We start from the raw sequence: 12,240 nt of genomic DNA, 5'->3' as shown, positions 1-12,240 counted from the left end.
AAGTGACAGGCTTCGAGTTGTCCTTCTTATATCTGCTGTCGCTGGACTCAGCTTTGTATTTATCACTTCTTTTGAATGGGCTTTTGCTGTTCTTGTCATTCTTTCTAAACAGCTTCTTCATCTTTCTGGTGAACATGGCCATCTCCTCATCATCTGATGAGTCAGCTTCCGTTGAGTCAGCTTTCATGACAAGAGATTTTTGCTTCTTGTCCTCAGACTTTTCTTTAGCCTCAAAATTCTTTATGGAGATCTCGTAGGTCAGCAGAGATCCAATCAGCTCATCATATTTGTACGTGGTCAGGTCCTGAGCTTCTTCCACAGTTGTCTTCTTAGCTTGCCAGCTCTTGGGGAGACTTCTTAAGATTTTCTTCACTTGTTCTTCTTCTGTGAAGTTCTTGCCGAGTCTCTTAAGATCATTTATGATATTGGTGAACCTTGAGTTCATCTCAGAGATATCTTCATTTTCGTTCATCTCAAACAACTCGTATAGTCTCATGTGTTGATTCACCTTGGACTCCTTGACCTTGCTTGTTCCTTCATAGGTCACCTCCAGCTTCTTCCAGATTTCCTGTGCTGACTCACAACCTGAAATTTTGTTGTACTCTGCAGCATCCAACGCACAGTGAAGCATATTGATAGCCGAAGCATTATTTTGCAATTATTTAAGGTCATCCTCTGACCACTTAGACTCACTCTTGACAGATTTTACTCCGTCAACAATTTCATAGGGAACAAACGGGCCTTGGACTACGGCCAGCCATGCACTCATGTTTGTTGCCTGAATGAAGTTTTTCATCCTGTTCTTCCAAAATGTATAATTTGACCCGAAGAACAAAGGAGGCCGACTAATAGATAATCCCTCAGGGAGTATCTGTGTTGTTTGATTTCCTGGAAGGAAACGAGTGCTGTTCTTAGCCATTTACAGGGATCAGCTCAAGATAGTTTTATCTTGAATAGTGAGCTACTGAGCTCTGATACCACTTGTTGGTCCCGTGTAATGTAATAGGATTAGTTCCAAGGGGGGGTTAGGAACTAATATAACTTTTTCGCTTAATAAGGCTGACTTAATTTAATGTTTGATAATTTAACTCAGCTTTTAGGTCAGCAAGGCTGAGTGAAGTGTGAGACAGCTTTAATCAGACACTGACCAGAGCTGTTTCAATTGCGAGTTGGGAGATAACACTTTAGGTCAGCTTCCAACTCAGCACTATGATTACTCAGCTTCGGCTTATACAAATTATATACTGAGTAATTTAAGCAAGCAACACATGCATATATATATATATATATATATATATCAAGAGAAAGGGTTAGAGATTACTCAGCAGACTTATCCTGGTTCGGCCTCACCACCTACGTCCAGTCCCCAGAATCCTTCTAGGCTTTTTCAATCCACTACTGAGCTCTTTAAAGGTAGAGCACAAACCGTTTACAAAGCAATTGAGTATGCAAGAGTACCGTCCTCTATTCGTCTACTCAATCCTACTGAGCGCTATAACCGAACACTCAGATTTTCTCTACCGCTGAGTACTAAGACCGAGTACTCAGCTTCACTCTTCTAACCTTTATAGTTGATACAAGATTGTTCTCTCTAAATGAAGAACACTTTAGATGAATACAAATTCACTCTAGACTTTTACACAATGATTGGAATTGGGTGTAAGAAACTTGCTTTTTCTAATCGGACAGCTTCTCTTTTGGATCTTTTAACTTAGTGAAGATCTTGCTTGTCTTTTCTCTTTTTGTAATTCGGCAAAGGATCCAAGTGATGAACTTGTCCTTTTATAGCAATTTCTGAAGCTTCAATGATTTGAATTTGGACATATCCTTTGAATTCAAACGGTCTTCTTTCGTCATTCATTGGTCAGCATTTAGAATCGCAGGCCAATCCTATCGTCTGAATTTAGCAGGCGTCAGGTTTGCCAGTTTCGTCTTCTTGCGCCAGGTTCCATCTTCTAGCGCCAGGTTTGTCTTCTTACCAAATGACAGGAGATCCATGCGTCTCAAAAAGGTCTCTTGGTGTAATTCCGAGGCTTCTAAATTGGTGCAGACCTTTGTCAGACTTTGTCTTCTAGTCAACGGATCATTGGTGCTGTCCTGACGAACACTCAGCTTGACTTGATTGTCGTTGCCTTTAAGATCTCCTGTGATGGGGCTGAGTTACGTTCTACTCAGCTTCTTTGATCAGCTTCGCCTTCAAGCGTTATTCTGAAGAAGACTTTTCTTTTATGATGCCGAGTTACATTCTACTCAGCTTCTGCTGTGTATCTTTGCTCATGCTGACTTCGTTCTGTCTTTCTTATTGAGCACTTAGTTCCTGTTCTCGTTAGTAAACTTTACTCAACATTGAACAAACTCATTAGTACAATTAAATCAAAGCACTTAAATTTAATTGGCATAATCATGAGATTAACTTAAATAATTTTGTCAAATCAAAATCATGTGGAAAGGTGTTTCAACAACCACCATGACGTTGGTTGATTATTTGTGTTTCTTCTTGTTGGAGTTGTAATCCATGTCCCACACAATCGTTCAGCTCTATCCGGATCATGGATATTAAGCAATGCTTTAGAGAACTTATAAGCATGCCCAATTCTCCCATAAAAGAAACAAAACATTGGGAGTTTTTCATATTTGAAGTGCACCCACAAGACTTCTCCCCCGTTTACTGATCTTCTTCAATGCCATCATCACATTCATAACAACCTGAATCCTTCTATATGTTCTCCCTATGCCTATAAAGTTTTTCGAATCTGCCTCTATGAACTAACCCATGTAATTTCCTATATGAACAATAAGCCTTTCTGGCATGAATCTGATAGGAAATTCATGAACTTGCACCCAAAACTTAGCATCTATTAGTTGCAGTTCATTAGGATTCTTTCCTTCAATCAGATTGGCAATAATCAATAGATTCTGTTCGAACGTCCATAGACCATCCTTTACCACACGTTCACATTCCAATGAATTTATTTAGACCTAAATCAATTATACACAACCATTTAGACGGACACCAAAGATTTGCCATCATTTTCTTCATCATCGAAATTTTAATACCCATATTAATGAGAAATTTGCCGACAAGACTTGAGCTCATAGCTTTTGGTATTGGTTGGATCTCAACATCATCATGGCTAACAACTATCCATGCAGCACTATCTTTATTCCAAAGTTATTTTTGCAAACGAATCATTCATGGAGTTTATGGTAGGGAGAGAGAAATGAGTAAAAACATAAGAGGATAAAAAACCTCAGAGAAAAAAACTTGTAAATAGCAAGACATTATTAATGAGATATTTACTAGCCATCCAAGGCATAGGAAAAAAATGAAATCTCATAGTGGTCTAGCATCTAAATCTATAGATAGGAAACTCTACATGAAACTGATGATCATTTGTTAAGTATCCACATGCTAGATGAGGTATCATTTGCTTTATATGCCTTAGACGAGCATTGTCTTCTTAAGAGATGCATTAATATAGGTTCTTATCTCCTTAAATCTTCAATTTTTTTTCTTCTTATCCTTCAGCTTGTTCTTCTTTTTGTATGCTCCTCTGTCTATTATATATGTTATAAATAGGGAAGAAGAACAAAAATCCTTTATTTGAAGAGCTTTTGAATTTTTCAAGCATCACATTTTAGAAATCCATAAAAGAAACAACATAAATAGAACAAAAACTCACACAAAACAAAGACATGTAAAGTCACTCAATTAATAAATAGTTTACAAACACACTCTATGTTAGAGGTAAATTCACAATCGTTAGATCAATTACAACCAAACCTTGTGATAGACAGAAAACATATATAACCTCTAATGGAAAGAAAACATATTTAGAAGTCTAAATATTTGTAATGGGTTTAGGTGGAAAAAAAAGTGTGTGTAGAAGGGCGTGTCAACCTAAATTATGAATTTGACGATATAGATCATAACTAGCATGAAGATTGCAAGTTCATTATGGAGGACATGGCTTTGATTTATAATGTTATAATGGGTAGACCATTCTTATCATAATAAGAGATCATCGTCTCAATACGACATTTAGCCTTACGAATCCCAATAAAGGAAAGAGTGGTAGTGTCCATATGGGATCAACATATGATCTAGGAGGCTTATGCAACCGCCCCGTAAAGGGAAAGTAAAAAGGTCGAGCAGGAAGAACCTCACAACTCTGGGCATATGGGTGAGAGCGAAACTATTGATGAGGGAGAAGGACGAGTTCTCCGGGTAAGCAAAAGCTTAGAAGAAAATGGTGAGGAGAAATAGTTTAGCTCTTCAGGAAGGAGTAGGAAGTCTTCGCCTACAAAACGATGGATATCAAAGGGGTAGATCCTAAGAACGTCGCTCACAAACTTAACATAGATCCCTCTATCAAGTTGGTAGTACAGAAGAAAAGAAATCATGCTCCAAATAGACAATAATTAGTAGAGAAAGAGGTGGCGCAGCTGTTGGAAGCAAACTTCATTCGGGAAGTACACTATCCATAGTAGCTAGCAAATTTTGTCTTGGTAAAGAAACCCAACGGATCCTACCAAATGTGTGTTGACTTCCTGGATTAGAATAGAGCATGCCCTGTAGATTGGTATTCGCTGTCTAATATCGACTAATTAGTAGACTTTATAGCAATGCATAAAGCCTAAAAACCGAACTGAATGCCAAAGTTGGATACCAGTAAATCCCAATAAAGCCTTTTCAGATGAAAAAAAAACATTCATCACATATAAAGCCACCTTCAGACCGATTTACAGATATTTGACCTGTTATTTAACATCACATCAGACCTACGAAACATCAATTATGTTTAAAATATTTACATTAATAGTAATACAGTTACAAACAACATATCAAAATGCTAACAACTAAGTGTTTCAAAAGTTAAAAATGTCTAAAATATTTACTATGACATTAATATAGTTACAAATTAAACAACTTGTTAAATGGCACAAAACTCAATTTATCTACAAACTTGGTTACTTACAAGATCCGATATGGCAATCAAACCATTTGGTTCAAACTTTCCATTAGATAAAGATAAAATTGATCATACTTAGATACGTAAAATTAAAAAATTTCCATTTCGTACATTATTAATAAATCTACACATCCTCAAAACCCCATTGTTAAAAATATAGAGCTCCCTAATATAAGTTTATAAATAAAAGAGTTGCTTAAACGGAAAGTAAGCATTGTGGGAATTAGAGGAATGCTCCACAAATTCAATAAATTCTGCTCCCCAAAATCCATGAATTATGTACTGTCATTAACATTATAAAATAGTAATTAATACAGAGAGACAAAGTCTCATGCAAGCAAATATACACACTATTCTCCCCCTATTTTATGCATCATTTTCTTCAACTTATACCCCATTAATTATTCTTATTATTCATTCAACTCCCTTCGTCTTCAATTCTACTATGATCCACCCATGAAAATCTCTCACTTTCTTACTGCAATTCTTTCTCTAATTTCTCTTTTCTTTCTAATATTCTCCTTCTCTTTCTTTTTACCTAATCATAATTATGTTTCCATTTCCCATCGTTCTTTCATCAACAGAAAAATGTTAGCTACCAATTTTGACTTCTCCCCGTTTCTCAACAGACACCGCCACCGTCACACCGGAACCCGGATCGATCCACGATATGGTGCAGAGAAACGGATTGTTCCCACTGGTCCAAACCCTTTGCACCATTGAGGTTTTTTTTTCTTTTTACATACAATATATTTTGTATTATTCTTGTTAATTAATGTGTAATCATCTTAATTATTCTTCCACATATATAAAAAAGAAAAGGGAAAAAACCATGTTTAGTGGGATTTCTGGAAAATATTTGTATGATTCTACTACTACACTACACTTGTGAAATTTAAAGAGTTTAATGGTTGATTATTGATATTAATTTATTTATTTTACATGTGCTGTTGTTTTATTTATTAATGGTTCATGTTCTATACATGATGAATTATATTGTGACACAGAATTAGATGTTGGATCATGCAAATATTTAATTAGTTTAGTGAAATTAAATTGTGGAAGAAGCAATAGCACCTGGGACGGCACGGCATTTCTCCATAGGGAGTGGAATTTTTAGCACAAAATACGGCTATTATTTTGTTGTTTAATTAATTAATTACTACTATTCATCTTACTATATAAAGGGTTGACCAAATGAATTATGACCTACATGAGATAATAACCATATTATATATATTAATCGGATGTTACCATTTCATTTTCAAGAACTAGTGAATGATACAATTATTTTTTCATTAACAGGACAAGATGTGCAAATTTCAAAATTGGGTTCCATTTATTTGTGAAAAAGATTAGTTAAGAAGATTTTTTTTTTTTGTTGGAGTAAAATATTTTTCCGGTGTTTGCATACTAAAAATAAAATGAGAAATTTTGGTGAAATTCTACTATGGTCCCGGTCTATTGGACCTTACTAATAGAATCATAACAATTGTGCAATTTCTTTTTTTACATCAATCATCTCTCAATGAGTAGTATGATTCTCTTTTTTTCATTGGTTGGGTCCATTACACCAGATCCACCGTAGAAGTTCTCGAAATTTTGCGATAGAAGTGATTGGCAGCTTTTGAAAAAAGGATAAAACATTTTCTCACTTTCTTTATAAATTTTCTGTTTGTCAACATTTAATTGCTTGTTGATTTATTTTGCTAAGCAAACAAACACTAGAAAATCATGATAATATTTTCCGATAAACAAACAAAGTCTAAAATGTTAGAGGTTGATGAGTTGCCAAAATACGAAATTTCACATGAAAAAAGTACTCATATTTCGCTAATGAAATTTGGAAGTGCACTGTTGATAAACGTTAAACTTAAAATTGCAATGTTTTATATATACATATTAAATATGGTTTCTCTGAATAACCATAGAATTAAATTTGTATCTTATCTCTATATTTACGTAACAATCCGGTCCTAAGCAGGTAGTGCAAGGGTCAACGATTTGAATAAGGAAAAACTTTAAAGGATGGAGATGGACGTGATAAACTAATAAATTGGATTTCACATTAAAAATAGAGAGATGATACAATTAAACGAAAACGGACAATATCTACATAATTTTAAGTCGGGGTAAACAGTAAAGTAAGCATTATAGTTGCCTATTTTGGTTAAAGAAACTACAATATTTTCAAGGTTAGTTTAAAATGATAAACCAACTTAAGTTGATTGGTTTGACTTTCCAAATGGGGTTTAGTGAGAAGGGCACTTGATGACGGTGGCATTACCTCTTTGAGGCGTAGGATTCAAATTAGTAATGGAGGATTATCTCTCTACAGTTTTTATTATTCAGTGACTCTTTCATCATTACCACATTTCACGAATGTGCATACATTTTCAACTTCAACTCATCATAAATTACATATTCAACTCAAAAAAAAAAAAAAAAAACTAGATGAACATGACTACAATATGCTTCACTTCATGCCCTCTAAAAATTATTATTTATCATAAAAATAAATTTTATATTTTAAATATTTATGCTTAAATTCACTATCTTGTTTTTTATAAAACAAACCATATATTATGAAACAATCGATAATACATCAGTCTGAACACAAGAAGAAATACAATGTGGAAAATCTTCAATAAAAATTTCCATATGAGAAAGAGATCGTACCCAATCAGCTAGGATATGTGCAGCAGTATTCGCTTGTCGTCTTTCATGCACGAACTCAATTGTTTTTATTGTTTATTAAATACATCTATCATTTAACAATTTTAGTCAACGTTTGAACTTTTTCGTTATTTATCTTTTTCAACACTTAGTTTTCAATTTTAACTAAAATTAACATCATTTTTTTTTTTGAAATAAAGTTTCATTAATGAACTAAAATATGGCAAAAGTTTAACATCGAAAAAGAAATAGAACTTGGAATAGTATCAAACAAACAAGGACTCGCATTTTGAGAAGCCGCTCTAGCCACGGCATGAGCTACTCCATTTGCTTGTCTTCTAATGAAGTGGATAGTAAATCCGTTGTTAGTATTCAAGAGATTCCGACATTGAGAAACCATATCACCAAATTCAGACTGATCCTCTTTATCCGACTCCATAGCATTTGTCAAAATTTGTGAATCCGTCTCAAATAACACCCGCTCATAGCCAACTTCCAACGTCCAAATAATTGCTTGCAGCAGTGCCCAGGCCTCCGCCTCCCTTACCTCCATCAGCCCCTCCTTGACCGCCGATCTAGCACCCTTAAAACCACCATTTTCATCACGGAACACAGCCCCGCAACCAGTCTTTCCAGCAATAGTGAAGATACTAGCATCTGTACAACAAGAAATTACCCCCGCCGGAGGTCTATGCCACAGCGCCTTGCACAACTGCAGATCAGAAACAGCAGGCCGATTCAAACTTCTTCTCACTTTTGCCATTTTCCATTCCGCCAAACATCTACTGCTACCGACAATTAAACTAGCAGCAGAACTTATAATGTTTTTCCAAAGCTTTTCATTTCACGATCGCCACCAACTCCATAGGAGCATCATGAAATTTTCCACTTGCTCCGTCCCGCCTATCCTGCAAAAATGAAAGAAAAACGCAGCAAAATTCTCCGCATCATCACTTGCAATATCAATTATAGATTGTAATCCCGCCTCCCTCCACAACTCCTTTACTTTGGGACACAAAATAAACAGATGCCAAACATCTTCCAAATCCAAAGAACAGACAACACAATCGGCATCAATGGGAATTCCCCTATTTCGTAACTTCCAACGTGTTGGTAAGCAGTCCCTAGCCAGACGCCAGCAGAAGTATCTGACCTTAAAAGGCACCTCCGCCTTCCAAATAACCTGCCATAAACCCTCTATGTGATAATTTTGATTGTCAGTGATTCCTTCCGTAGTAGCGTTTTTCCCCAGAAATTCACTTAGCGTATGCCGTTTTCGCGAAGTCAGCGGGGAAAAATTTATCAATTTAACTTCGCGAAACGATGATTACGCGAAGTTTGCGAGGTAATTCGATCCGCAGACTCCGCATAATCATCGTTTTGCAAAGTCAGAGCGTCACATTTCTCCTCGCAGGCGTCGCGAAATCATCATTTCGCTAAGTAAAATCACCATTTTCCTTGCACATTTATTTTCGCATATTTAGCGAATCCTCATTTCACGAAGCCAAATCTTCCTTTTTTTCTGACTAACACGGTTAAATTTGTCTGAAGGTGGTTGAATACATAACATTCATTTCTGGAAGGCGACGTACTGGGGTGCCGTGAGAGACATCCATCCCAAAAGGGATGGACTTCCATTTCAAGATTGGTCATAATCACTTTAAAATGATTGGTTAGCAGTTATTGTGTCAATCTTGTTGTGTACCATGTGATATGTCCATCCCAAAAGGTCTGAACTTCCATTTATCATCCCAAAAGGCCTGTACTTCCAATACAGGGAGAAATTTCCGTCCAGATTCGTCACGTTCGCTTTAAAATGATTTCTTAGAAGTTTATTGTGGCAATCTTGTTGTAAATTTTGATAATGTTATGATTTTAATGTTGGAATCTCTTGTTGTTGTGCCTTTTTGTTGTTATATACCACTTCGCGAATTTTGTTAAAAACACATCCAGACTTCGCATATGCTAATTAAAATCATCAACTAAACCAAACATTAGCTTCGCATGCTTCACATATGCTAGAACCTGTGAAGTCAGACGGGAGGGAGACAGCTGCGCCGTAAAATTACAAACATATTGAGGGTATTATGGGAAAATCACACAAAAACAGTCTAGATATATAGTAAGTTGAGTAAATGGGTCTTCCATTTAACCCAATTTTGTAATTTTCCCTATTGTTTATATGGACCATGAATTTTACGAGGGTCCATACAGTGACGAATACAGGATTACTCGGTTGGGGGGCCGATTTTACACTTGCGTTCGGGAAAAAAAAATTTGTTAAATCGAACTTGCTTAATTTTTTGTATATATGAGTGTTATAATTTGAATTGTCAAGAACCACTTTTAAGTATTAATATGCAATTTTTCAAAATTAAGCTAAATTTCGTTTATAGTCCTAATATGTAAAAAAAATTGGATTTAAGGAGGGCTGAACATGTAAAAAAATTTAAAAAAATTGATTTCAAATGACCTATCATACCAAAAAAAATTAATGATTTGGATTTATAGAGGTCTAACAGGCCAAAAAAAAAATTAGAAATTTGGATTTAGAGATACCTAAGAGGCCTAAAAAATTAGAAATTTGGATTTAGGGAGTACCTAATAGGTCCAAAATATTGAAATTTTGAAGTTTGGACAAGCCTAACACGTAATGAGATATATTTAATTTTCTTTATTAGTCCAATACTAGTTTTTTAAAAAATTATAACATTTTTACATTTTTTTATGTTTAGTTTTAAAATATTAAAATTTAATTTAGAAATTAATTTTTTTTTAATGGAAAAGACATACTAATAAAAATGAGTTCAAAAGTGTTATGAATTTAATTAATAATGGTAACATAGTTTTATAATTATTGAAAAATAAAATTTAAATAAACAAATATTTTCTAAAATAAATTGAGATTGGGGAAATTGAACCTAGGACCTTTTAAAAAGAAACAAGTGTTTTAACCATCTCATTTACCTTTAAACAATGAAATATTACTACATAGTTTCTATATAGACTAATATTAGGGGGGTCGAAACTACTCGTGACTATAGTATTTCCGGCGGCCGGAGGGGCCCCTGTATACACCCCTGGGTCCATATGAATACTGCTGCATCTAAAAGCAGCTTTCTCATCTTTCCAACGAAAACCATATACGGTAAATGTAAAATTATTTTCTTTAAAATCTGAAAATTTTGGAAATAAAAATAGCCTAACTTTGAAAGTAATTTCAAAAATAGTTATAACTTTCAATTTTTTCATAAATTTATTAAATGTTTATTAAATTTTTGTCATAACATATCCTCTCAACTGTTTTGTTAGCCACAATAATATCAAACTAATACTAAATCTAACATTAAATGTAGATAGTGAAAATTTTGGAGAAAATACCTCAATAATTGGTGAATTGCGTATAATTGGGACATTTCATAAAATGATGCCTCTCGACGTAAATAAAGTTTTCCATTTAAATTGACCATGAAAGAAATTTACGCAACTAATCAAAAAGTTAACTAATTCTTTTTTATTTTGTTTTTTTAATACAAAAATTAGAAACAAAAAACATGTGGAGTTGCGGGTGTTAATGACCTGAGTAGCTCATAAACTATTCGAATTTAACTCGATCAAAGCTTGACTAAAAAAAACTTGACTCGAGACATAAAAAAAATCAATATTTAGTCATCGACTCTAACTCTCAACTATTCAACTCACATGGCTCGCTCTAAAAAAAGCACTTAATGACTGTTTTAGAACTTTAGCTGGTCTAAATTTAAGAATTCAAAATTCAATATACAAACACTAAAGTTTAATCATTTTCTCCATGTCCGAGTTTTCTCCTTTATCATCCACACCAATAGCATTAGCAATACCACCCATACGGAACTAGCACCCGTTGCCCTTATTAATTTTTAATATTATTTTTATATAAATCTTTTAAACTCATGTGGTGTATGATATAGAGCTTTTATTTCCTTTGTCTCTTATACTACTTATTCCATCTATGTATGATGAATCTGTTTAATGTTCTGTTCAATCAAATTTTGGTCAAATATCTGCTCAATAGGGCTTGGCTCGAGAGATTAACGAGCCAATACCAAACCTACTTAGACTAAGGCTCGGTTCGGCTCGTTAACACTCCTAGTGGGTGAGTAGAAGGAATAAACTGAACCAATTAATAGGATAAAAAGATTGTCATGGTTGGTTGTACAAACATGAAATAAATGGCCAACACAGTAGTAAGCAGGACGACAAAAGAATATGGCAAACAGACTAGAAGAATCATCTGGTAGAAAAGAGAGCACAAAATTGACACAACCACCAAACAAAATCTTGGGATTTAGGCAGCTTTTAGTTGATAAATACGTCACACTGCAAGAGAGCAGGAGAAGCCAGTTGCTTACCAACTGAACCATGTTTTTCTAAACTCTCCGCCAAAATATCATTTACTCACCATAAGCATATAAACTTATATATACTCACCATAAGCATATAAACTTATATATAACAAGCATTTGCTCATCCTATGTGAAAGAGTAAAAAAAAAAAAGGCCGGTCCGGTGCACTACGCGTCCCCGCTAAACAAGGGTCCGGGGAGGGGTCC

The 12,240-nt window shown here is 34.7% G+C and overlaps 1 protein-coding gene across 1 annotated transcript; it reads left to right on the top strand.

The window, feature by feature from the left end:
* The first annotated feature begins 5,248 nt into the window (after positions 1–5,248).
* Positions 5,249–5,867, top strand: LOC136220665 (CLAVATA3/ESR (CLE)-related protein 12-like). Its single transcript, XM_066008463.1, has one exon. It carries the CDS (start codon positions 5,430–5,432, stop codon positions 5,694–5,696), a length of 267 nt encoding a protein of 88 aa, XP_065864535.1. The 5' UTR covers positions 5,249–5,429; the 3' UTR covers positions 5,697–5,867.
* Positions 5,868–12,240: the final 6,373 nt, after the last annotated feature.

The sequence above is a fragment of the Euphorbia lathyris genome, chromosome 2 (genome assembly GCF_963576675.1).
Source record: "Euphorbia lathyris chromosome 2, ddEupLath1.1, whole genome shotgun sequence".
Lineage (NCBI taxonomy): Eukaryota > Viridiplantae > Streptophyta > Magnoliopsida > Malpighiales > Euphorbiaceae > Euphorbia > Euphorbia lathyris.
This window is presented reverse-complemented; position numbering and strand designations above follow the sequence as displayed.